The following is a 24,834-nucleotide window of genomic DNA, read 5'->3' on the forward strand; positions in this document are numbered from 1 at the left end:
CCCAATGCAAGTTTTGAACCTACGACCTACGCATTATTATCACGACGCTCTAACCAATTGAGCTAATAGGCCTTTTGTTAGATGGGCATAGATGAAGAAAGAAGAGAAACCGAGGCATTCTGACAATATACGAGGAAAAAAAGGTTAATAAGCGTAAACGCATAGGCATAGATGAATCAAGGCATGGTAGTGTAATTAATATAACACACTAGTAAACCCTTCTTTGTTTGGCCCATGCAAGTTTTGAACCTGCAACCTTCACATTATTAGCACAACGCTCTAACCAACTAAGCTAATAGGCCTTTCATTAGATGGGAATAGATGAAGAAAGGAGCGAAATCGAGGCAAAAAAAACTAATCAGCGTAAGTGAATAGGGATAAATGTAGAACGGAGATGAATCAAAGCATGGCAATGTAATTGATAACCATCAATCCTTTGGTTTGGCCCATGCAGGTTTTGAACCTACGACCTTCGTGTTATTAGCACGACACTCTAACCAACTGAGCTAATAGGCCTTTTGTTGGTTGGGCATAGATGAAGAAAGGAGAGAAATCGAGGCATTCTGACAATATACGAGGCAAAAAAGGCGAATCAACGTAAGTGAATAGGCATAGATGAAGAAAGGAGAGGAATCAAGGTGTGGCAGTGTATTGATATAACAATAGTAAACCCTTCTTTGTTTGGCCCATGTAGGTTTTGAACCTGCGACCTTCACATTATTAGCACAACGCTCTAACCAACTGAGCTAATGGGCCTTTCATTGGTTGGGAATAGATGAAGAAAGGAGCGAACCTACGACCTTCACATTATTAGCACAACGCTCTAACCAACTGAGCTAATGGGCCTTTCATTGGATGGGAATAGATGAAGAAAGGAGCGAACCTGCGACCTTCACATTATTAGCACAACGCTCTAACCAACTGAGCTAATGAGCCTTTCATTGGATGGGAATAGATGAAGAAAGGAGAGAAATCAAGACGGAATAGATGAATAGGCATAGATGAAGAACGGAAAAGAATCAAGGCATGGAGATGTAATGATATAACCAATACCCTTTTGTTTGGCTCATGCAGGTCTCAAACCTAGGACATTCGCGTTATTAGCACAACACTCTAACCAACTGAGCTAATAAAGCTTTTATTGGATGGGCATAGATGAAGAAAGGAGAGAAATCGAGGCATTCTGACAATATACGAGGCAAAAAAGGCGAATCAGCGTAAATGAATAGGCATAGATGAAGAAAGGAGAGGAATCAAGGCGTGGCAGTGTAATTGATATAATCGTGTTATTAGCACGACGCTCTAACGAACTGAGCTAATAGACCTTTTGTTGGATGAGCATAGATGAGAAAGATGAGAAACCGAGGCATTCTGACAATATACGAGGCAAAAAAGGCTAATCAACTAAGTGCATAGGCATAGATGAAGAACGAAGATGAATCAAGGCGTGGCAGTGTAATTGATATAACAATAGTAAACCCTTCTTTGTTTTTGGCCCATGGAGGCTTTCAACTTGTGACCTTCACATTATTAGCACAACACTCTAACCAACTAAGCTAATGGGCCTTTCATTGAATGGGAATAGATGATGAAAGGAGCAAAATCGAGGCAAAAAAAAAAAACTAATCAGCATAAGTGAATATTAAGAATGGAGATGAATCAAGGCATGGCAGTGTAATTGATATAACAACCAATACCCTTTTGTTTGGCCCATGCAAGTTTCGAACCTGCAATCTTTGCTTTATTAGCACGATGCTCTAACCAACTGAGCTAATAGGCCATTTGTTAGATGGGCATAAATGAAGAATGAAGAGAAATTGAAGCATTCTGACAATGTACGAGGCAAAAAAGGCGAATCAGCGTAAGTGAATAGGCATAGATGAAGAAAGGAGAGGAATAAGGCGTGGAAGTGTAATTGATATAACAATATTAAATCCTAAGTTTGGCCCATGCAAGTTTCGAACCTGCAACCTTCGAATTATTAGCACAACGCTTTAACCAACTAAGCTAATAGGCCTTTTGTTGGATGGGCGCAGATGAAGAAAGATGAGAAACCGAGGCATTCTAACAATATACGAGGCAAAAAAGGCTAATTAGCGTAAGTGCATAGGCATAGATGAAGAACGGAGATAAATCAAGTCGGGGCAATGTAATTGATATAACCAACAATAGTAAACCCTTCTTTGTTTGGCCCATGCTGGTTTTGAACCTGCGACCTTCACATTATTAGAACAACGCTCTAACCAACTAAGCTAATAGGCCTTTCATTGGGTGGGAATAGATGAAGAAAGGAGCAAAATTGAGGCAAAAAAAATTAATCAGCATAAGTGAAGAACGAAGATGAATCAAGGCATGGCAGTGTAATTGATATAACCAATACCCTTTGGTTTGGCCCATACAGGTTTCAAACCTATGACCTACACGTTATTAGCACGATGCTTTAACCAACTGAGCTAATAAGCCTTTTGTTGGATAGGCATTGATGAAAAAAGGAGAGAAATCGAGGCATTCTGACAATATATGAGGCAAAAAAGGCAAATTAGCGTAAGTGGATAGGCATAGATGAAGAAAAGAGAGGAATCAAGGCATAGCAGTATAATTGATATAACAATAGTAAATCCTTAGTTTAGGCCAATGCAAGTTTCGAACCTGCGACCTTCACATTATTATCATGACACTTTAAACAACTGAGCTAATAGGCCTTTTGTTAGATGTGCATAGATGAAGAAAGAAGAGAAACCGAGGCATTCTGACAATATACGAGACAAAAAAGGCTAATCAGCACAAGTGAATAGATGAAGAAAGGAAGGAGGAGAGGAATCAAGGCGTGGCAGTGTAATTGATATGCCCATGCAGGTTTCGAACCTCGAGGCATTCTGACCATGTACGAAACTAATCAGTGTGTAAGTGAATAGGCATAGATGAAGAACGGAGATGAATCAAGACATGGCTGTGTAATTGATATTAACACATACCCTTTTGCTTGGCCCATGTAGGTTTCAAACCTGCAAAGGATTGATATAACCAATACCCTTTTTGGCTTGGCCCATGTAGGTTTCAAACCTGCGACCTTTGTGTTATTAACACGATGCTCTAACTAACTGAGCTAATAGGCCTTTTATTGGATAGGCATAGATGAAGAAAGGAGAGAAACCGGGTATTCTGACCATGTACGAGGCAAAAAAGGCTAATCAGCTAAGTGAATAGGCGTTGATAAATGAAGGCATGACAGTGTAATTGATATTAGTAAAACCCATGCAAATTTCAAACATGCAACCTTCACATTATCAGCACAACGCTCTAACCAACTGAGCTAATAGGCCTTTTGTTGGATGGGCATAAATGAAGAAAGAAGAGAAATCGAGTCATTCTGACCATGTACGAGGAAAAAGTTTCGAACATATGACATTCGCATTATTAGCACGATATTCTAACCAACTGAGCTAATAGGCCACACTCTAACTAATTGAGCTAATAGGTCTATTGTTGAATGGACATAGATGAAGAAAGGAGAGGAATCGAGGAATTCTGACCATGTAGGAGGCAAAAAAGGCTAATCAACCTAAGTGAATAGACATAGATGAAGAAAGGAGAGGAATCAAGGTGTGGCAATGTAGTTTTCAAACTTGCGACCTTCACATTATTCACAACGCTCTAACAAACTGAGCTAATAGGCTTTTTGTTAAATGGGTATAGATGAAGAAAGGAGAGGAATCGAGGCATTCTGACCATGTACGAGGCAAAAAAGGCTAATTAGCGTAAGGGAATGGGCATAGATTAAGAGAGGCAGTGTTACCTGATATAACAATAAAGTCGGATACCATGACGGTATTAGGCTCAAATGCAATTTCAACTAGTCGTAGTTATGAGGGTTTGAACCTCCGACCTTGTGGTTAATAGCCACACGCTCTAACCAACTGAGCTATTCCAGCCACAAGGGGTTAAACCCTTGACCTTGTGGTTAAGGTCCCCACACTCTAACCACTTGAGTTATTTGAACCACCTCATAGCTACTTCAATCTTAGCGGTGTCTACGATGCACTCTCTCCACTTGACACCACATAACTTTGAATGTCATCTCAGACAACCAACACCGGCACTTTGGAGATCTTAGCACATGATCGATATGTTCATAACACCACAAAAACCTTCCTCAAGTGTTCATTGTCATATCGTCAAAGACGACTATAATGATGATAGCAAGAGGATCTCATGAACCTTTGATTTTTGTAAACTTACACTTTCTCATGACTCTGGAAGGGCTTGTCAGTAAGCTCACCTTCCTCATGACTCTAGAAGGCAGTCCTCAACATGTCCCTCTCTTTGATCCTCATAGGAGGTATCTTGACCTTGTTGGGACCCTTGCGGTCCTTACCGCTTCACCAAAAATGACCTCGAATTGTATCTCATTTGGTTAACACAGGTCTTTCCTCATACGAGACGCTCCGTCACGTAGTTCACTTGAGTATTAATACTCGTTTGGGCCATGTACGGGCTCTTTTGGAAGTAAGGGATCCTTGCATGAGTCCTTTGCGTTCACCTAGGCTAACTCATGCAGTATCTTTACGACTCAGCTAGTCACGTCTCCTCTCGTAATGATTTCTCATCACTGGATTTTTTTCAAGTACTTGAACCTTTCAAGTTCTTGTACCGTATTCTAGGGAACTCTCTGAAGACTCTTGTTTGGTAGCTAGTCTCCCTCAAACTTTGAGGATGCTATGTTAGTATCTTCTCTAAGACGTATCATGTCTTTGCTAGTCTTACCTGGTTACAAGTCACCATCTCACTACCCTCTGGTGGTCTTTGGCATCTTGTTGTCTAAGAGTTCTACCTCTGTCTAAGCATGCTTCACGAGTATGGCGTCACACTCATGTGTGTAGCTAGAATCCTACTCTTTGTAATCCGGGTGACCTATACGAGAGTAGGTTCTTACTAACACACATCTAGGTTTTCTCTCTCCAAACGGAGATAGTGTGACCATAGCTTGACCTCTTTTCCTGCTGTTCTCGACCCCGAGGTTCACCAGACTACCTTGACGGTTCCACGTCCTTTACTTTGTGAGCACGCCTATCCTGACCAAAGGATAGATTAAAACTCGTTTTTTTTTTTAAGGTGGTCCTAATAACCACGTGCTGCATTTAGACTTTGTCCTCTCCACCAAGGTCCAAAGCGACTTATTCTCTAGTAGGTGATCCATCAATGGGAATATCCTACACCCCATATCCCTTTAGTGGCATTAAGCGCACATCATGCTTTTCGAAGTCCATAACTGAAACTTAGCTCGTGAAGATTCCAACTGACCTTGAAGCCATGTCCTCTATAGCTTCACTCTCAATGTTGGTGAATCTTATTTGTGAGCACGTCTATCTTGACCAAAGGATAGATTAAAACTCGTTTTTTTTTTTAAGGTGGTCCTAATAACGAGATGCTGCATTTAGACTTTGTCCTCTCCACCAAGGTCCAAAGCAACTTATTCTCTAGTAGGTGATCCATCAATGGGAATATCCTGCACCCCATATCCCTTTAGTGACATTAAGGGCACATCATGCTTTTGGAAGTCCATAACTGAAACTTAGCTCGTGAAGATTCCAACTGACCTTGAAGCCATGTCCTCTATAGCTTCACTCTCAATGTTGGTGAATCTTATTTCTCGACCTCCAACTTAACCAAACTCACTTATGAAATTCGTTTGCTTGAGGGGTGCATAACTCCTATAGAACTTTGTCTGGGTCTACTATGTGGTTTGCCCTAAGGCATGTTCTAAATTGTCTAGGCCTACAATGTGGTCACAAAGGAGACATGATTGACATCTAGAATTATGGTCATGGGAGGCTGAGCCATAGTTATCCATCTCTTACTAGACCTTAGAAGGTCTGATATACATTTCTATGGGTTGGACGTCACGCACTTTGCGAAGTCACCCCTTTGTCTTCCTAAGGCCAGTAAGTTATAACGTGAACCCTCTCGGCCTCCTAACAATAACCCAAATCTAACATCGACAGTAATAGAGTGAATATTCACTATTAAACACTCTAAAACGTAATCATAGTTACCACCTTCCCAAGACAAACATCAAATTTTTACAGCCTTGCAACCACTCATATCCTACTAAACAGGGTTAGAATGAATACCTGGTCGCGACGAGGCGTGTCGTCAAGCTGTATAGTCACAGAGGGGGTCGTTCCAGAGCGTCAGTCCCTTGTTTCAAACCTATGACCTTCGTGTTATTAGCCCAACACTTTAACCAACTAAGCTAATTGGCCTTTTGTTAAATTGGCATAGATGAAGAAATGAGAGAAATCGAGGAATTCTGACCATGTACGAGGCAAAAAAGCATAATCAGCGTAAGTGAATAGGCATAGATAATGAAATGAAAGGAATCAAGGCGTGGAAGTGTAACTAATATAACAATAGTAAAATTTGGCCCATGCATGTTACGAACCTACGACTTTCGCATTATTAACATGACGCTCTAATCAACTGAGCTAATAGGCCTTTTGTTGAATGGACATAGATAAAGAAAGGAGAGGAATCGAGGCATTCTGACCATGTACGAGGCAAAAAAGGCTAATGAGCATACGTGTTAAAACATTCACAGTACGTGAATAGGTAAAGATGAAGAAAGGAGATGAATCAAGGTGTGGCAATGATATAACTATAAAAAGATTTGGTCCATGCAAGTTTCAAACTTGCGACCTTCTCGATATTAGCACAACGTTCTAATCAACTGAGCTAATAAGTCTTTTGTTGAATTGGCATAGATGAAGAAAGAAGAGGAATCGAGGCATTCTGAACATGTATGAGGCCAAAAGGCTAATCAGCATAAGTGAATGGGCATAGATGAAGAAATGAGAGGAATCGAGGCAAAAAAGGCTAATCAGCGTAAGTGAATGGGCATAGATGAAGAAAGTGAAGGGAATGAACTCTTCATCCACGTAGCGGAAGCATTGGGAGACATTTGATTTTTAATAGGAATTAAAACATAAGCAGTAAATAGGAAAGCAATAACTCATACCTTTGTAGAAACCGTAGATTATGATTCTCGATCTTAACAACGAAGCTTTTCCACACAGTCTTCCGTGCTATGACTCTAACACCAATAAATTGGCTTGTGGGAACCTTTTAGAATAATAGGAGAATTATAACTGAGAAGGTGTAAAAACTATATTTCTTTTGGCTCATTACTAGAGTCCTATTTCTAAGGACTTTGTAGGAATATTTTGCCAAATATATATTCCAATATTTTACATATTAGGAAATAATATTTTATTTAAATCATATTTAAATATCATAATCTATCTCAATATATATGGAATCTCATTTTATTTTCGAATATATATTTTATTTAAGGTATCTAATATTATTAATATATTTTTAATATTTAATGTATCAAATACAATAAATATACTTTTCTTATTTGAACTTTTCAAATTAAATCTATTTTTTTCCTTTAATATTTAATATATAAAATATATTAATTTGAACCTTTCAACTTTATTCTTTCAACTAAATTTACCTTTTGATGTTATTATGAGCTAGCGTGGGAACCTTATGAACCTATAGGTTCATCAAATTAATTAACTAAATTCTTTAATTAATTAATTTTCATTCATTACCTATAGGTCACTCCACTATAGTCCTATAGTTGAACTCTTATGCACTGTAGGACAAGTTATGTCCATGGGTTATCAAAGACAAGTCGATTCTTCACGAGTTATTCGTAACTACAACTGGGTCAAAAGTCTGTTTTACCCCCGTAATTACATCTTGTACCTTAAGTACCACTGATTCTCTAATAAATAATTCATTTATGATCCAATCATAAATTGAGTCCCTCTCGGGCCAGTGAGAGGGTGGGGCCCCATTGTTCAAGTCCCAAAATCAGCACTTAAGAGAATTACTCGTCTACTTACCCTATGTGGGAAGGAGTGAATTCCATCTGAGCTTATATTCCTAGCTCCCTATTTGGTCAAGTCCCCAAAATGGTAGGCATATTGAATCAACTACAAAAGTCATTCTCACCCATGCAAATCAAAAGACAAGTCCTCATAGACCGGAATTCATAAGTCACTCATGATTAAGATCGAGTCGCACATGATCATCCTATGAAATATTAATCTTCTTAATTTATGGATTTATAAATAGAGATTAACTATTTCGTGGTCCAGTCCTATACAAACTCATTGTATAGGATACCTCCACTAACATGTCTCCACATGAATGATTTGGATCAAATCATTTGTAACAATTACAAAGCGGACCATATCAATAGTGTTACCAGGATAAGACACCCAACCTTATCCATATACTATAGACCTTTTTGGTTATTACTTGAACATGATCCTCTTATATGTCAATTACATACTGTTCAAGTTTATCATAATAACATTGGATCTTATATGATTATTGGATAATGTTTCACACAATAATAAATTACTTAATTCATGAATGAGAAAATGTTCAATTACAAAAAACTACGAGCTTTATGGCACAAATCCCAACAGAAAGGAGAGGAATCGAGGCAAAAAAAGACTTTCCCTTTGGAGATTTCCCCTTGGGACTTGCCCCTTGGAGCTTGCTCCTTAAAGCTTCACTAGTTCATCGTCCTTTCATTTGATACCTAAGGGTTCCTTATGCCGAGTTGAAATGACCGATATCTCCCTATGAGGCACTACTTCTACATGGCTATTTAAGACTACATGGTATCTAGCCTAGGTGTGTTGAGTACCTCCTAGGCCTATGACAGTCCCCTGGGGGGGGGGNGGGGGGGGGGGGGGGGGTGCGACCCAACCCATTCCCGTGCAGCTAACGGGCTATACGACGTGGGGACTAATTTCCCATGAGAAATGACTGTGCGCAGTGGGAACTGATCAGGAACCCCTGGTCCACCCACGAAGCTATAGATACCGTTCACACAACTGTATGTTTATATATTAATTTCCTTTTATTTTCTTTTTCTTCCTTTCCATGGGTGCTCATCTCAGTTCCCAACAACACAATCCATGCATCGTGATGTCATCTCATGTTTCGTGACAACGTAGCCATTTTGGCTTGCTCAAACACATCTGTTAGAAACTGACCCCATATTGAAACCATGACTTCTGAGGTTATGGCTCGAGGTTTGACACTCGTGTCACCTCGTTCTCTCAAACCTTGTGTATGCCTGGACTTAGCTTGGATGCACACTCTTGGTGTGTTGGATGATGCATCGTCCTCCTTGGTTGCATCATGAAACTTCTCAATCTTGGCCTTCACGTAACAAGATGGGTGCCACATGAGGGCCGCCCCTTGTCTGTCTTGCATGTGGGGTTACAACCTACTTTTTCTCAGTGAGGTTGTGACACTCTCCCCCATTTAGCCTAGTCATCATTCTCGATGACTTTCTTGAGGGTACAATTATTTCATCGATTGTGACATTCTCCCCAATTTAATCTCGACATCGTCCCAATGACAACTCGAATATCGAACTAGCTGCTTGTTTGACCCACTGACTTGTTGTGCTTTTAGAATGAATATGGAAACTTCCACACTACTTATGGGGTATCCCACTGTCGAACCTTCTCTAAGTCTCTAAGACTCGCAACATAAGCACAACAAAGCACAACAAAACACAACTTGCCCAATGGTTATGGACTATCCCTTTATGGACCTAACTTCACCCACTTTTCGGACTTTGTAGGAACTCACCAGAAAATCATGAAAAAAACTAGCCTCGACATTCCTAGCCTTAGCTAGGGGGAGAGCACTCTAGACGCTTAGAGATCTGTAACACAACATTCTCTCGTCATGGCCACATATCTTTTTGGAAGCAAGGCTTAAAAGCTTGTAACATAGTCTTGTGTTGACAATGCACTTCAGCCAACTTATCAACTTGTCACTTTCACGTGGCAAACGCTGCACTAAAACTTTTATTGTCTTGCCGCAACTTTTTTTTACTGTGTCACCCATGTCCAGTCTGATGCTCTCTTCTCAAGCGAATGCTGGTCTTGACACTCTTGTGAAGCCAACCACCTTAGGCATTAGGTGTGTAACGACTCGAAATTTTCTACTTAATTTAAGGTCGCTACGTACCATAAACATTGAATACGGAAGACTTCATTTAAATTTCATAAAACATAACCTCTATCTTAAAACACAGCCATGGACTTACGTGTTTCGAAAACATCTTTAAAACAACACAACAAAAGACTAAATAAAATAAATAAGCCTATAAGTTAAAAACATCCTAATCTAGCCTAAGTTTAAGAAAATAAATACCACTATCCTATGCATGTGTCATGGTCTCGAGTTGCGATGTTGTCGTCAGCCGTAAAGGAATGCCTTGCCTTAACCTGAAAAATGTAGTAGCACATGACTTTGAGTATTTAAAGAAATACTCAGTAAGTGACCCCACTATTGGGGTTAAATGCAAGAACATGCGAATGCAATAACATGACCTATCCTTTTAATCTATTTTCCTACGATACTATCCTAACAGGTAATTTGGACGTGTACCATATACTCTACACACAGCCCATACATGCGAGTATGGGCTCACCAGTCAGTTCGCACACCGCTGGGCCACTTTCCTTGTCGGGCGAGCATACTCTGGGAGCTCCTTAGGTCGGACACCCGTTAGAACTAGTAACCGTCACGACAGCGCTATGCAAAATATAACGATCATTGTCCTGCCATTGGATATACGCGTCCGTACCCTCGTGATGGAATAGGGGTATTCCCTAAATGCATGAGCACACATAATGCATGAGGTCCCCAACATTTCTACTTTTATCATTATGAATATAACCTCGCTATCATCTTTCATGCTTAACATGTCATTTCTCATTGTTCAGTCTACATATCATACATAATCCTAATGGGGTTATATTTCATTTCATTTATTGTGATATCATGTCATTCATAACATGTTGTATACATACAATTTAGAAAACATAACATAACTCTCCATGCTTTTAACATGTAGTTTCATAACATGCAATTCATACAACAATTACCTCAATGATCACACAAAACAATCTAAAAATAACATATCACATCAGAATATATTGTATCATAAACATGTCATATCGTTTTCTAACTTATCATAGCCTTAACATTTTATGGAGAAATGAGGAATGAAGAGGTGGATTGAAGGGGGCAAAGAAAGAACGATGGGAGTGTTTGGTGGTGCTGAAGTGGTGTGAAATTGTTGGGTTGGTGAGAAGTCAGAGTGATGATGTGGCGTGTGAGATTAAAAAAATGAAGAATAGAAAAGAAATAAAAATAGGAAAACAGGAGAGGAGAGTTAAAATTGGTGAATCTTTTGGAAATACTCATGGTTTGGTGATTTCCTTGTCGGGGTGCAAGCTTGAGATTAGAGGAACACTTGTGGAAAACTATCAGCGTTGGAAGCTCAAGGGATAAGCCATATTAGGCGTTTATTCGAAAGTAAGAAAACCCATTTGATCGAATCTTTAAATTCCGATATCTTGGACTATACTGCGTAATAAAGTATGAAATAGGGCTTGTTAGAATCGTAATAAGGAGATCTATAGAGTTGTAGTAGAAGTCAGGACGAAATACGGGCTGTAGAGGTGGAATATGGCTTTCGGATATAATAGGCATTAATGGAAAAGCTGGGAAAAATTGCAGAAATATGAGATTGAAGACGAGCGGTGAGAGACACACGAGGCGCGTGGGAGTTCGTGAGTGAGAGCACGACTGTGCGCAGATCAGGCACGTGAGAAAATCACCCCGAACTTGTGTTGGCGCGTGTAAAGCTATTTTGGCTCCCGGTCTAATGGAAAAGAATTGTGTTGAAATACCCTATTAAACATACATCCAAGGGAAAAGGAGTTCGAAATCAGGTAAGTAGCATATCCATCTTTGAACTAGTTCTTAACTTATTTTACAACATGTGAGTATGTTGTTTACCTGAATAAGAGCTTAGTATGTTAAGATGAGCTTTGATGATATTGAATGTTTATTGTATATTGCAACTACTTACCTGTGATGTAAGTATGATATAAATGATTGCCAGAATGTTCTATGTGTTGAATATGAAAAATGTATGAAAGCATGCAGTAAATGATATAAATGATTGCCGGAATGTTCTATGTGTTGAACATAAAAAATGTATGAAAGCATGCAGTAAATGTGAGTATGTTATGCATATTAATGGAAAGGTTATGATATGCTTATTGGTGGTTGAGCTCTGGCTTATTTATATGAGTATGATAGTCTACTAATTCCCGCGGAGGTCCTGACCAATACGCTGTGTGCTAAGTCAGGGAGCATGAGTACTCCTGACCGTTGGTATATGAGATAAACAGGCCGCCAGAGAAATTAGTAGACGAGCCGTATTTGACCGAGAGTGAGTCTTACATACGAGTCCAAAAATTCTAGATAAGCATATCGAGAGAGAGTCAGTAACCTAAGCGGGAGGTAGCTGAGATACCTCATTAATGAATAGATGACCCTAGTAAGAGAAACTAGAAGTCAATGGCAAATAAAACTTAAAAACACCCGTATTAGTTATAAACTCATGAAAAATAAACTGGCTACTTACTCGGTAATTTAATTACTCATCAAAATTATTTTTAACTTTTCTTTCCAAATTTAGTTGATGCAGGCCAACCGAGGATGAGGATGAGACCAGCGGGCTAGAGACTATTTGGGAATCCATGTCTGTGTCTATTTTGTGTACTTATACTTTCGCTGTCAAGAATTTACTTTGGTCGTTTTAAGATTTAGATAGTACCGGTTTTAAATGTTTTTACTGGATATTTTTGGAAAGATTTTGAAATTTATGATTGGTTGTCGAAGTTTATTATCGATGTCAGTGGTAGCTCCTGTGAATCACGTTGACGATGAGCGGGTGTTACAATCTATCACAAACCTATCCCTTTCTACCCATATTCTTTCATCAATCTCTCCTATCCATAGCACTCCAGTATGTAACCTAACCTTAACGTTTCATGAACGTATCTTACTCCTATCGTTACATTTTGTTTTGTGCATCCTTCTCGTATCTTATCTCAAACATATCTTTGAACACATCGTACCACAATTATTGTCATATAATTCACATATTATAACATAACATACATAATATAAGCATACCGATTCACAGATAATTCACACGTATCAGTATATATGAAACGTGCAGAATCACAGGCATGTGTCAACATCAAATATAACCCTGCTGATAGTAAGGTCACTTACCTGGTTAGCTTAAGTTGTTGTCACGAATATATCCTTAATGAAAGTTTGATTTCGGTCCTTTGAAATCCAAATCAACGTATGTGAGCGCATGATATAAGAGTAAAAAAAAAAAAAAAAAATGGATAGAGCTATTTTAAGTTATTTTGCTCTATGTATTTACTTTTCTCTTTATATTTAATTTATGGTTTTTAATTTGTGAATCTTCTTTTTTTATCTAATACTTACTCTGTTGCCTTTTAATTTTGTTGTCATGTATTCCAAATTTCTAGTGTCTTTCCTTGTCTTAATGTTTAACTAGAATTTGTCTTAGTCTTAATTTAACTAGAATTTGTCTTAGTGTTTAACTAGAATTGGTATAAATGATTGACTTTTAGTTTCTAACTAAAGCTAAACAATGCAATCATTTAATGAAAATCTAACTATAATTTACTGGGATTTCTAAAAAAAAGAAATAGGATAAAAGAAAATGAAATTTAATATATATCTTATTGATGAGATCTATGTTCATGTAAATCTCCGGTGAATCAACTAGTTAAAGGCTATTCTCATTTTTCTCTTCAAGTAAATGTGACCATTGTTGTTTTTCTGTTTTTTGGTAGTAATGGTGGGAAGGGACGAGAGGTTAGTGGAGAGAGAGGTGGGGAAAGGTTTTTTTTTTTTTTGTTTATTTATTTATTGGCTATTACGAGGTGATGGCTCAAGGAACACACGTGTGCTCGCTTCTTGGAGCACTTCTTCAAAGTGAGCAACCCATTCTCTTATGCTCTCCCCCGTTTGACTCAGCTACCTCTCTTGCAACAATGTCGTTTACCCATATGGACTTGCATTGTACACATTTGACACTCGATTAGCGCATGTCTCATCTAACCCTTGACTTCTTTACTTGCAATCATTGACATTATTCCTTTAATGCGAATGACTCTTTCAAAAGCACTAACCTATTACTTCTAATTCACTCTCTGTCCATTTGAACTCTCAAGCCCTCGACAAATGAGCTTAGTTCGTGCTTTTTGATTTTGATTCACAACTATCCTACCCAATTAGGCACTCGTGACATACTTGCAAAGTCTTCATTTGACCCTTGGATTTTTTTGTCTTATTCGAGCCACACAAGGCCATATCCAACACCAACCTTCAACAGTGCATGTTAGATAAAAAGTTATGATTTTTCTTTATTTAGGTTGTTCACACATTTTTAACCATAGTTGATTTTTGTTTTTAGGCTATCTGAATTAACGCACTTATCTGTATAATGGGAGAGTACAAATAATAATAATTTGTATAATATTATATTCTTTGGGTACAAATAATTATAATTTCTCATCTCTTCCATTTTCTTCTCTTTATTGTACCACTGTGTTTCTCCTCCGACCGTATTTTTTTTCTTTCCTCTAGATTACTGTGCAATTATAAAGTAATTTTTAATATTATTTACTCTTTTTTTTTTTATATATTATTTACTTATTATTTATTTTTTATTTTTTAAAAAAAAATTCCAATCTATGAGTTATACGGTGACGTTTGATGATGTGCTAGGATTTGTTTGGCGTATTTCGATTGCATTGGGATGACGATGTATGATGTGATTTCTTAATATGATGGTATTTTCCATTATTAAGTTGAGATGCATGTTGTGAATGCCATATTGCATTATGTCGATGATTCGGCCTAAGGCACAACCCCACAAAATGTTCTATATGATGTTAGGATGTTAAGATGGAAAGCTAATGCACATATATTACTAACCGTAATATAAAGATGAAAACTAGGGTTGTGTCATAAAGACGTTTAAAGACGAAAAACTAGAGAGAACTCATGCATTTTTGTACGTACATAAGCATTGGGACACTTCCCCTTTTTATGATGATGAGTACGAACGCGTACGCTACAATGATGAGTACGGACGCGTACACTACGGTGATGATGGTGATCATGTTGAGCATGACACTAAGGAGTTTACCGACCTCCAAATATCGCTGTAGACAACTAACTCGAATATGATGGGTCTAGATGGTGCCAACCCCATCATAGAACAACTTTTTCAAGTTCATGCTAGCACTTAAATAAGTCTTCATATGTATAGACATAAATAATTGAGAAATAGGTAAAATTTTATAGGGTAACTTCCACTAAATCGACGCATAGCGACGGAGGGAGTGGCATTTGCTCTCCATTTCTGCATCAACAAGCAAAATTCAACACATACCCACAAAATAATTTCTGCAAAATCTCTCCAACTTCCCGATCATGGATCCGAACGAGGTAGATTTACTCTCTCCAACTTTTTAAGGTCTGTTTAGTAATGTTGTTGATCTTCTGGGAACGGCATTTCCCCCTCTCCCTGCGCTTGTTGTTAGATCCAATCTGAAATTTTCGCCTGGGGCTACAATGGTGCCTACTTTTTTTTTGTTTGTGATTTGATTGAAAGAACCGAAGATAGGGGTATGGTAGAAGTAAATGAAAATTCGCGATTCATGTAAGATCTGAGCTAACGACGGGAAAATTATGGAGGATTTTCAAATTAGATTGGTTGAATTTCAACTGGTTTCGATTTTAGATTGCTTGGGTGAATAAAATGAACTTAGGGTTCCATTGGCTTTCTAGATTTGGAATGTTTTTACGGAGTCATTACTACCACCGTTTAACTCATACGATCCCTCTAATGCGTACAGCCGCCTGCGGAAAATTACGCGAATCCGAGGACTTGTCTCTTTCATGTTCTTTTTAAGGTATGTTTATGTAACGATGATGCTAAATGAGTTGATTCTTGAGTGATCTCTGGGGTTTATATGGTTGTTTTGCACAGGCTGGAGCACTGGCTTTTTACATTCTTTCCTCTCTGTTTTTCAATAGCTTTGTTATCATCTTCGTGGTGACTGTTTTTCTGGCTGCTCTCGATTTCTGGGTTGTGAAGAATGTGAGTGGGCGTATTTTGGTTGGTTTGAGATGGTGGAATGAAATAGACGATCTGGGTGAGAGTGTGTGGAAATTTGAAAGCCTGGATCAAGAGGTGAGTGCTTAGTTTTTACATCTTCACCACTTGCTTCGCATTTATGTTACCAGGACAGCATTTTAATGTTTATTTCTCGCTTCTAATGCACATGGATCCTTGATTATACCTCAGTCATTGGCTCGGATGAACAAAAAAGATTCCTGGCTGTTCTGGTGGACCTTGTATCTTACAGTAAGAAAATGTTATGATCCCAAATATTTTCATAATTGGCCTGGTAAAGTCTTGTTTGCATGATTAAATGATTATGATCTTCAATGTTCAGGCCGTGGCATGGACTGTGCTGGGAATATTCTCGTTGATAAAGTTGCAAGCAGATTATCTTCTTGTTGTAGGAGTTTGTTTGACTTTGAGCATTGCAAACATTATTGGTTTTACAAAATGCCGTAAAGGTAAGCAAGCAAGCCAATAAGTTCCTTTAGTGTTCATACATCATTTCAATCATTGTTTGAAGATAATTGATATTCATTGTATTGTTTTTATACCAAGCAGCATGGCAGGATATGAGAAGATAGATATCTGTTTCGTTTATAAACTTGTAGTGTAGCCTTGGACATGCATATCGCTACAAATAGCTCATATACATATATATATATATTGTGATATCCCACGTTGGTTAGGGAGGAGAACGAAACACCCTTTATAAGGGTGTGGAAACCTTTCCCTAGTTCCCTACCATACGCGTTTTAAAGCCAAGCCCAAAAGAGAAAGTCCAAAGAGCACAATATCCGCTAGCGGTGGGTTTGGACTGTTGCATATATAGCCCCGTTGTTGTTGTTGTTTGGTTTGTTCAAGAACAAAGTAGAAGAAGTAGAATGGAGGGATGATCTGAAAGTTACAGAAGCTTTGTTCTAAGATTGATATAATGTTTGTGATTGTTGTATCAGATGCGAAGAAGCAGTTTCAGCGATTTGCAACACAAACCATTGCTTCCCAGTTCTCCTCTACATTACAATCAGCTTTTAGCGTTGTTTGATGTAAATGTTCATATTATTTTAGGCATTATTATTGCCTTGGATTTTGGGCTTCCTTCTCAACTGTTTTTTTTTTTTTTTTTTTTTTTTTCTTTTTGGATACGAATATTTAAAGATTGAATAATAATGAGTTGTTGTATTCTGAAAATCCAATGAAATGAATCTTCTTTTTGGTATACATACCCATATGTCCAATTCAATCTTACGGTTTCCATCCGATAGTTCGGATTCTTGAATCATATGAACACACATCGACAACTGTTAATATATAGACAAAAACCATTTATTTACATTTTTTTTTTAATTAGCATTACTTTTAAAAGTTTAGGGACATTTTTGAAACGCGGCACTCACGGATAAGAGTATTTTTGAGCTATTAAAAAAAAAAATTAATAGTGTTTTTGAAATTTTTAGAAAGGTTAATAAAGTGTTTTTGATATTAGAAATGTTTGGGGAAAAACCTATAAATTTCTTGAACCTTGAAAAAGTGAGTAGAAAATGAGAAGTGGCCATTTGGGCGTTACAATGCTCTTAAAAAATTTGAACTGAAAGCTGCGGGGTTTGATCAGAAGCAACACAGGGATGAGCGCCAACAAACTGGCATCCTCCACTCGTTTCCACCCAATCCCATTGATAGTAAGAAACTCTCTCCAATGGATTAACAACTCCACCACTTTACAATCAACCCCACCTTTCACACCAAAATCGCCATCCATTTGGGCTACAAATCTCATCAAATCATACTTCGACAAAGGCCTATCCAAACACGCTCGTAACCTGTTCGATGAAATGCCTGAAAGAGATGTGGTTGCCTGGACTGCTATGATTGTTGGCTTTACTTCTTGCAATGACTATACTCAATCATGGGCTGTGTTCTGTGAGATGCTTAGGAGTGATATTCACCCAAATGCCTTCACTCTGTCTAGTGTTCTCAAGGCTTGCAAGGGCATGAAGGCTCTTTCATGTGGAACTTTGGCTCATAGTTTGGCCACGAAGCATGGTATTGACGGGTCAATGTATGTCCAGAATGCACTCTTGGATATGTATGCTACTTGCTGTGCTACCATGGATGATGCTTTGACTGTGTTTAATGATATACCTCTCAAGACTGCTGTGTCTTGGACTACCTTGATTGCAGGGTTCACTCACAGAGGTGATGGCTACAGCGGCCTTCAAGTTTTCAGGCAAATGTTACTGGTAACTATAGCCTTAACCATTTTTTACTTCTTCCACCACTCTATTTCATCGTTCATATCTATTTTACAAGATAGTTAATGACAAGAACTTATTAAATACAAAATTGAAAGATTAGAGGCCTATCAGATTTGCAATATTGAATTTTTTTGACGAACAGGATAATGTTGAACCAAACTCGTTTAGCTTTTCCATCGCGGTTAGAGCTTGTGCTTCAATCGGCTCGTATGCATATGGAAAACAAATACATGCAGCAGTCACCAAATATGGCCTCCATTCTGATATTCCAGTATTGAATTCAATACTCGACATGTATTGCAGGTGTAACTGTTTATGTGATGCAAAGAGATGTTTTGGTGAAATGACTGAAAGGAATTTGATTACATGGAACACCTTGATAGCAGGGTATGAAAGATCAGATTCCAGCGAGTCTTTAAGTTTATTTTCGCAAATGGGGTCTGAAGGCTATGAACCAAATTGTTTTACATTCACAAGTATTACAGCAGCTTGTGCCAATTTAGCAGTCTTAGGGTGTGGACAACAGGTTCATGGTGGAATCATTCGTAGAGGATTTGACAATAGTGTAGCTTTGGTGAATGCACTTATCGACATGTATGCGAAATGCGGGAACATAAATGATTCACACAAACTCTTCTGTGATATGCCTCGAAGAGACTTAGTGTCCTGGACTACCATGATGATTGGCTATGGATCACACGGATATGGAAAAGAGGTCATTAAGTTGTTCGATGAAATGGTTCGAAGTGGAATTCAACCTGATCGGATCGTGTTCATGGCGGTCCTAAGTGCTTGCAGCCATGCTGGACTTGTGAACAAGGGTCTAAGTTATTTCAGATCAATGGTGGAGGATTACAATCTTAACCCTGACCACGAGATCTATGGATGTGTAGTGGACTTGCTTGGGCGTGCTGGGAGAGTCGAGGAAGCTTTTCAACTAGTCGAGAGTATGCCATTTGAACCCGACGAGTCGGTTTGGGGTGCCCTGTTGGGAGCATGTAAAGCATATGAGCTTTCAAATCTAGGAAAGTTGGCAGCTCAGAGAGTATTGGATACAAGGCCGAATATGGCAGGGACTTACCTGCTGTTGTCCAATATATATGCAGCTGAAGGCAAATGGGGTGAGTTTGCGAAAATGAGGAAGCTGATGAAAGGGATGGACAACAAGAAAGAAGTGGGAAAGAGTTGGATTGAAATTAGAAATGAAGTTTATAGTTTTGTGGTTGGAGATAAGATGGGGCCTCACATAGAGTGCGTGCATAAAGTTCTTAAACTACTTGTTTGGCATATGAAGGATGATGGGGATGTCACAGATTTAGATTCACAACATGAATCATAGACCACATGAATATCAATATTTTCCAAAAACGGCGTCGAAGGTGCTCGAAACAAGAAATGCTGGGGCGATCTTATTTTATGCTGATGCCACCTTGCCTTCCTCAAAGAAATGCTCAAAGGTACAAATGTCTTTCATATACTACGTACGTATCTATTGTTGATTGAAATATGTCGAAACAAATAACTGAAATGGAAGAACAACTTGAAGGGAGAGAGGTTTTTGAATAGAAGAAACAACTTGATGGGAGAGAGAGGTTTTTGGATAGAAGAACCTTAACCAATTCTGCTTGTTAATTCTCTTTGTTGTTGTGAAAATAGCATACATCTTATCAGTATTTATAGCGGAGAAAACACAACTGCTCTTCTAAACTTTCTTTTGAAGTTGAGTAACTACTAACCATTCTTCCTAATTATTCCTAATTAAAGACTAACAATGGTCATGAGTTGTGTCGAAGGTGCTTGAAACAAAAAATGTTGGGGCGATCTTCTTTTATGTTGAAGCCACCTTGCCTTTTTCAAAGAAATGCTCAAAGGTACGGATGTCTTTCATACAGTACATATGTATCTATTGTTGGAAATGACCCACGATTGAAATATGTCGAAACAAATAACGGAAAGTAGAAGAACAACTTAAAGGGGGAGAGATTTTTAAATAGAGGAACCTTAAGCACTTATGTTTGTTAATTCTCTTCTGTTGTTGCGAAAATAACATATATCTTATGAGTATTTATAGCGGAGAAAACTCAACTGATCTCTTAAACTTTCTCCTCAAGTTAAGCAACTACTAACATACCCCGTGTCTCTTTTAACAATCCCACATTCTTCCATTGTGTTTCAAGGGCAAGAGCCCATTTGGAAGCCCTATCTCATCTCCATGGTACACTTCATCTGCTTTGCCTTTGATTTCCTGTGTCACAACAGACATTTTTCTCTTATCTTTTGCTTCTGAATCAGCAAGGCAGGGAAAATGATGTAGGATTCATATAGTCCATTGGTTTCTCTTTTGCCCTTCATTTTCTCTGGAATTACACGAATGCCATTGGGAAGAGTAAACAACATGAACAAGCAAGAGATAGAGAATTCACAAGTTTAGTGTGGTATTGACACAGGAAGAAATAGTATCCTTGCAAGAGGAGGAGGGATGATAGCCAATGAATTTGTGACACGGATATACATACGAAACTGAGGCCATTAAAATTGGAAACTAATAATTGTATCAATTAAAACCTCTAACCATCTTTTTATCAGATTTGATTTGAAAAATATTTGATTGCACAAATGCAAAATTATAAGTATATCAATTAAATTTTTGAACTTTGAATAAGTGAAATAATTGCTTATTATCGAACGAGGGAGATTTTTTTCAAATGTCTATACAAAAAATTTCAAATTGAAGGATAGCTTAAGACTTTAATTTGTAGAACCATAAAGTTGCAAACGTGTGATACACTTACAAAACTTTGAGATTTAAAATGATACAATTATTATATTAGTATTTTTTTTTATTGATAATAATAATGTTTAATTAAAACACATAATTAACAAATAATTTGGTAAGTGAAGTGAAGAAAATGATTTCTTGTATATTGATTTATGTTTATATAATTATTCCTTCTACACCACGTTCCTGGTGATGCGGAAACTCAGTTCTCATTTAAGCAAAGATGTGTGGGTATAAATTAATTTAATTTGGGACTGAAAACAAGAAATTTTTTTTGCATTATTCAGTTGTGTGCATCAAAATTATTTTAGATTAGGCCTATCTAATCCCCATAAGCATATGAATTATTCAACGTATAAGATAAGAATTTGAGGTGATTGTACGAGGAAAAAATAGAAGATAATACACCTTGTAATAATTTGGATTCCGAATTTGGATTCTGAATCTGGGGCATCAAAAAAAAAGAAATTGTTATATGTTGATTGTATTTTGTGTTGTATGATACTTATAGTATGTTGAAAATTGAGTTACATGATTGACAAATATTATAAGAAAATTGAATATTGATGTCACGAGTAAGGAGCATAAAAGGAATAGACAGAACCGAGTAAGAGAAAAGGGGAAACATATGGTAGAGACATGATTGGAAGTTGAGCAGACGTGGGAGCTCTCCAAGAGGTCGAGTCGATCCAAGGGAACCTATTGGGTCAAGCTCCTTGTCAGACAAGAAGAGAAAGGAACGAAGGAAGGAAAGCAGAATGGCACGCACACAAGTTAGAGAAGATGACCCCAACTAGTCCTCTAACAAGCAAGTAAGCCAACTAGTAGGTTAGCTCTCTACATTAGAGCTTTAGTCGGTGGCGGGTGGAAGGGCCCTCGCTCAACAGATAAAAGTTACTAACGGGATATTAATAGATAGGTCGTAGTAAGGAGACTTTCAGACCTGCATAATGTAACCGCCCAAAGAAATAAATAAACAAATAAAAATTATTATTACATAAAAAAAAATAATAAATTTATAAATAAGTAAATAAAAACAATTATTCCCTCATCCACTCTCTCTAATGATCTCTCCTCAACACACCTCACGGTGCACAATGAAACAGAAATGAGAAAACAAAAATGCCTCACAAGAAAACAAAAATGCCTCACATCAAATTTATAGAAGATGGTTTATAGAGATGATCAAAATTTATGGGAGAGAGATTTGACATTTCTGGTAAGTTATATCTCATATCTCCTTCTCTTTTATTCAATTATTTAGTTTTATGTAGCTTAGAGAGATAGGTCATGATCAATAGCAGAAACAAAATAGAATCGATTAAATTGGCCAAAAGTAATTGCTAAGGTAACAAACAAAAATAAAAAGAGAGGACTAAACAGATTTGAAGTATCAGAATTTCTTCTCTGCAAAAACAAACACAAAAAGGTTCGATTAAGTTTTGCTATAAGAGATATTTTGCTAGCAAGTAGCATTGGAAGAGGTTAGTAGTTTTCCTTTTATTTTATTTAATGATATTAAAAGTCATCCTCAAACAGTTAAGATAAAGAAGGGAAAATCTAAGAGAGGAAGGGAAGATTGTGAATATAATTGAAATTATCTTGTATTAAACACCTAAGAGAAAATAGAATATGTGGAAAATTTTAATGAGTATTAAATAGTTTGTATGAAAATAATACTATAACAAACCTATATAAATATTTCAAGACCTAACTCAGGCAAAGACGGTAACGTTCGCATGAAGTATAACACATGGGTCAACATAAATTAGAGAAACAATTTTGTAGAAATTTAAACTTGAAATTGATGTCATGGGCTCACATAGGTTGACTTGGATTTCAATGGACTTTCATTAAAGATAATGACGGAACATCAACCTAAGCTAACCAGGTAAGTGACCTTACTATCGTCATGGTTATATTTGATGTTGACACGTGCCTTGTGGTTCTGCACGTATCATATATATTGATAAATGTGAATTGTCTGTAGATCGATATGCTTCCTGTATGTTATGTATATGTTATAATAGGTGAATTGTATGATAATAATTATGGTACGATGTGTTCAAGGATATGTTTGAGATAAGATACAAGAAGGATGTACAAAACAAAATGTAACGATAGGAGTAAAATACGTTCATGAAACGTTAAGGTTAGATTACATACCGGAGTGATATGGGTAAGAGAGATTGATGGAAGAATACGGTTAGGTAACGGGTAGAAAGGGATAGGTTTGTGATACATTGATAGAACGATAGCGTTAGGATTGATAGAACGATAGCGTTAGGTTAAGTTCTTGTGATGAAATGACTAAGGTACGTTCACGTAATGATATGTCTGTGATAGGTATAAGAAAGTTAAGGCTATGATAAGTTAGAGAACGATATGACTATTAAGTATTTACGTTATGACTCGTTTATGATACGATACATTGTGATGCAATATATCATGATATGACGTGTATATGATGAAATGTTATGTTAAAAGCATAGAAACGTTATGTTAGGTCTCTTAAATTGTGTGTATACAACATGATATGAATGACATGAAATTACGATAAATGGCATGAAATATAACCCCGTTAGAATTATGTATGATTTGAGAACTAAAGAATAAGAAACGATATGACATGAATGATGAACGATATCTGAAATGATATGAAAAATGATATGATATGTACATAATGCTAGCGGGGTTGTATTAAAGGATAATGAAAATGAAAAAGTTTTGGGATCTCATGCATTATGTGTACTCATGCATTTGGGGGGATACCCCTATCCCATCACGAGGGTACGTACATCCAATGGTAGGACAACGATCGTTATGCTTTGCATAGCACTGCCGTGACAGTTACTAGTTCTAGTGGGTGTCCAGCCTAAGGGGCTCCCGGAGTATGCCCACCGGATAAAGAAGGTGGCCTAGCGATGTGCGAACTAGCTGGTGAGCCCATACTCGCACGTATGGGCTGTGTGTAGAGTATATGGTACACGTCCAAAATTACCCGTTATGACAGCATCGTAGGGAAAACGGAATGAAAGATAGGTCCCATCATCTCATTGCATGTGATTGTTGCATTTAACCCCAATAGTGGGGTCACTTCCTGAGTATTTCTTTGAATACCCAAGTCATGTGCTACTACATTTTTCAAGTTAAGGCAAGGAATTCTTGTACGGCTGACAATGGCATCGCAACTCGAGACCATGTCACATGCATAGGATAGTGGTATTTATTTTCTTAGACTTAGGCTAGAATAGAATGCTTTTAACTTAAACTCTTATTCGTTTTATTTAGTCTTCTGTTGTGTCGTTTTAAAGATGTTTTCGGAACACGTAAGTCCATAGCTGTGTTTTAATATAAAGGTTATGTTTTATGGAATTTTAATGAAGTCTTCCGCATTCAATGTTTATGGTACATATACAATAGCGACCTTAAATTAAGTAGAAAATTTCGGGTCATTACACAATGTGAGTTTCCTTCTCCCCTCAGCTTGATAACTCCTATCTACATCAAGATCTGGCCCTGCTCTTTGGTGATCTTCACCCATTCCGTGGCACCCGCACGAAAAGAAAGATTGGCAAATAGCGTACCAATCAGATCTGCCTCTCTAATTCACTTGGAAAAAGACAAACCAAGTAGACAATACTGTCAACGGTTAG

The 24,834-nt window shown here is 37.6% G+C and overlaps 2 protein-coding genes and 7 non-coding genes across 10 annotated transcripts; 2 read left to right on the forward strand and 7 right to left on the reverse strand.

The window, feature by feature from the left end:
* Window positions 1-228: 228 nt before the first annotated feature.
* TRNAI-AAU lies at window positions 229-302 on the reverse strand. The gene has a single exon. It is a non-coding gene; the product is annotated as a tRNA-Ile (tRNA).
* Window positions 303-442: 140 nt separating this feature from the next.
* TRNAI-AAU lies at window positions 443-516 on the reverse strand. The gene has a single exon. It is a non-coding gene; the product is annotated as a tRNA-Ile (tRNA).
* Window positions 517-682: 166 nt separating this feature from the next.
* Window positions 683-756, reverse strand: TRNAI-AAU. Its single transcript has one exon. It is a non-coding gene; the product is annotated as a tRNA-Ile (tRNA).
* A 950-nt stretch (window positions 757-1,706) lies between these two features.
* Window positions 1,707-1,780, reverse strand: TRNAI-AAU. The gene has a single exon. It is a non-coding gene; the product is annotated as a tRNA-Ile (tRNA).
* A 163-nt stretch (window positions 1,781-1,943) lies between these two features.
* Window positions 1,944-2,017, reverse strand: TRNAI-AAU. The gene has a single exon. It is a non-coding gene; the product is annotated as a tRNA-Ile (tRNA).
* Window positions 2,018-2,188: 171 nt separating this feature from the next.
* On the reverse strand, window positions 2,189-2,262 carry TRNAI-AAU. The gene has a single exon. It is a non-coding gene; the product is annotated as a tRNA-Ile (tRNA).
* Window positions 2,263-3,858: 1,596 nt separating this feature from the next.
* Window positions 3,859-3,932, reverse strand: TRNAN-AUU. Its single transcript has one exon. It is a non-coding gene; the product is annotated as a tRNA-Asn (tRNA).
* Window positions 3,933-15,280: 11,348 nt separating this feature from the next.
* On the forward strand, window positions 15,281-17,345 carry LOC111437783 (Golgi apparatus membrane protein-like protein ECHIDNA). Of its 2 annotated transcripts, none has more exons than XM_023075851.1 (6): window positions 15,281-15,465; window positions 15,876-15,932; window positions 16,010-16,213; window positions 16,328-16,387; window positions 16,479-16,605; window positions 17,101-17,345. In XM_023075851.1, the coding sequence occupies exons 1-6, from the start codon at window positions 15,451-15,453 to the stop codon at window positions 17,187-17,189; spliced, it is 552 nt and encodes a 183-aa protein (XP_022931619.1). In that variant the 5' UTR covers window positions 15,281-15,450; the 3' UTR covers window positions 17,190-17,345. The 2 variants fall into 2 exon arrangements, with proteins under 2 accessions (XP_022931619.1, XP_022931620.1); XM_023075852.1 differs by having other exon boundaries at window positions 15,303-15,465; window positions 16,118-16,213.
* A 364-nt stretch (window positions 17,346-17,709) lies between these two features.
* On the forward strand, window positions 17,710-20,099 carry LOC111437751 (putative pentatricopeptide repeat-containing protein At1g56570). The gene is made up of 2 exons (XM_023075810.1): window positions 17,710-18,384; window positions 18,542-20,099. The coding sequence occupies exons 1-2, from the start codon at window positions 17,770-17,772 to the stop codon at window positions 19,736-19,738; spliced, it is 1,812 nt and encodes a 603-aa protein (XP_022931578.1). The 5' UTR covers window positions 17,710-17,769; the 3' UTR covers window positions 19,739-20,099.
* Window positions 20,100-24,834: the final 4,735 nt, after the last annotated feature.

Source organism: Cucurbita moschata, unplaced genomic scaffold (genome assembly GCF_002738365.1).
Source record: "Cucurbita moschata cultivar Rifu unplaced genomic scaffold, Cmos_1.0 Cmo_Scf00066, whole genome shotgun sequence".
Lineage (NCBI taxonomy): Eukaryota > Viridiplantae > Streptophyta > Magnoliopsida > Cucurbitales > Cucurbitaceae > Cucurbita > Cucurbita moschata.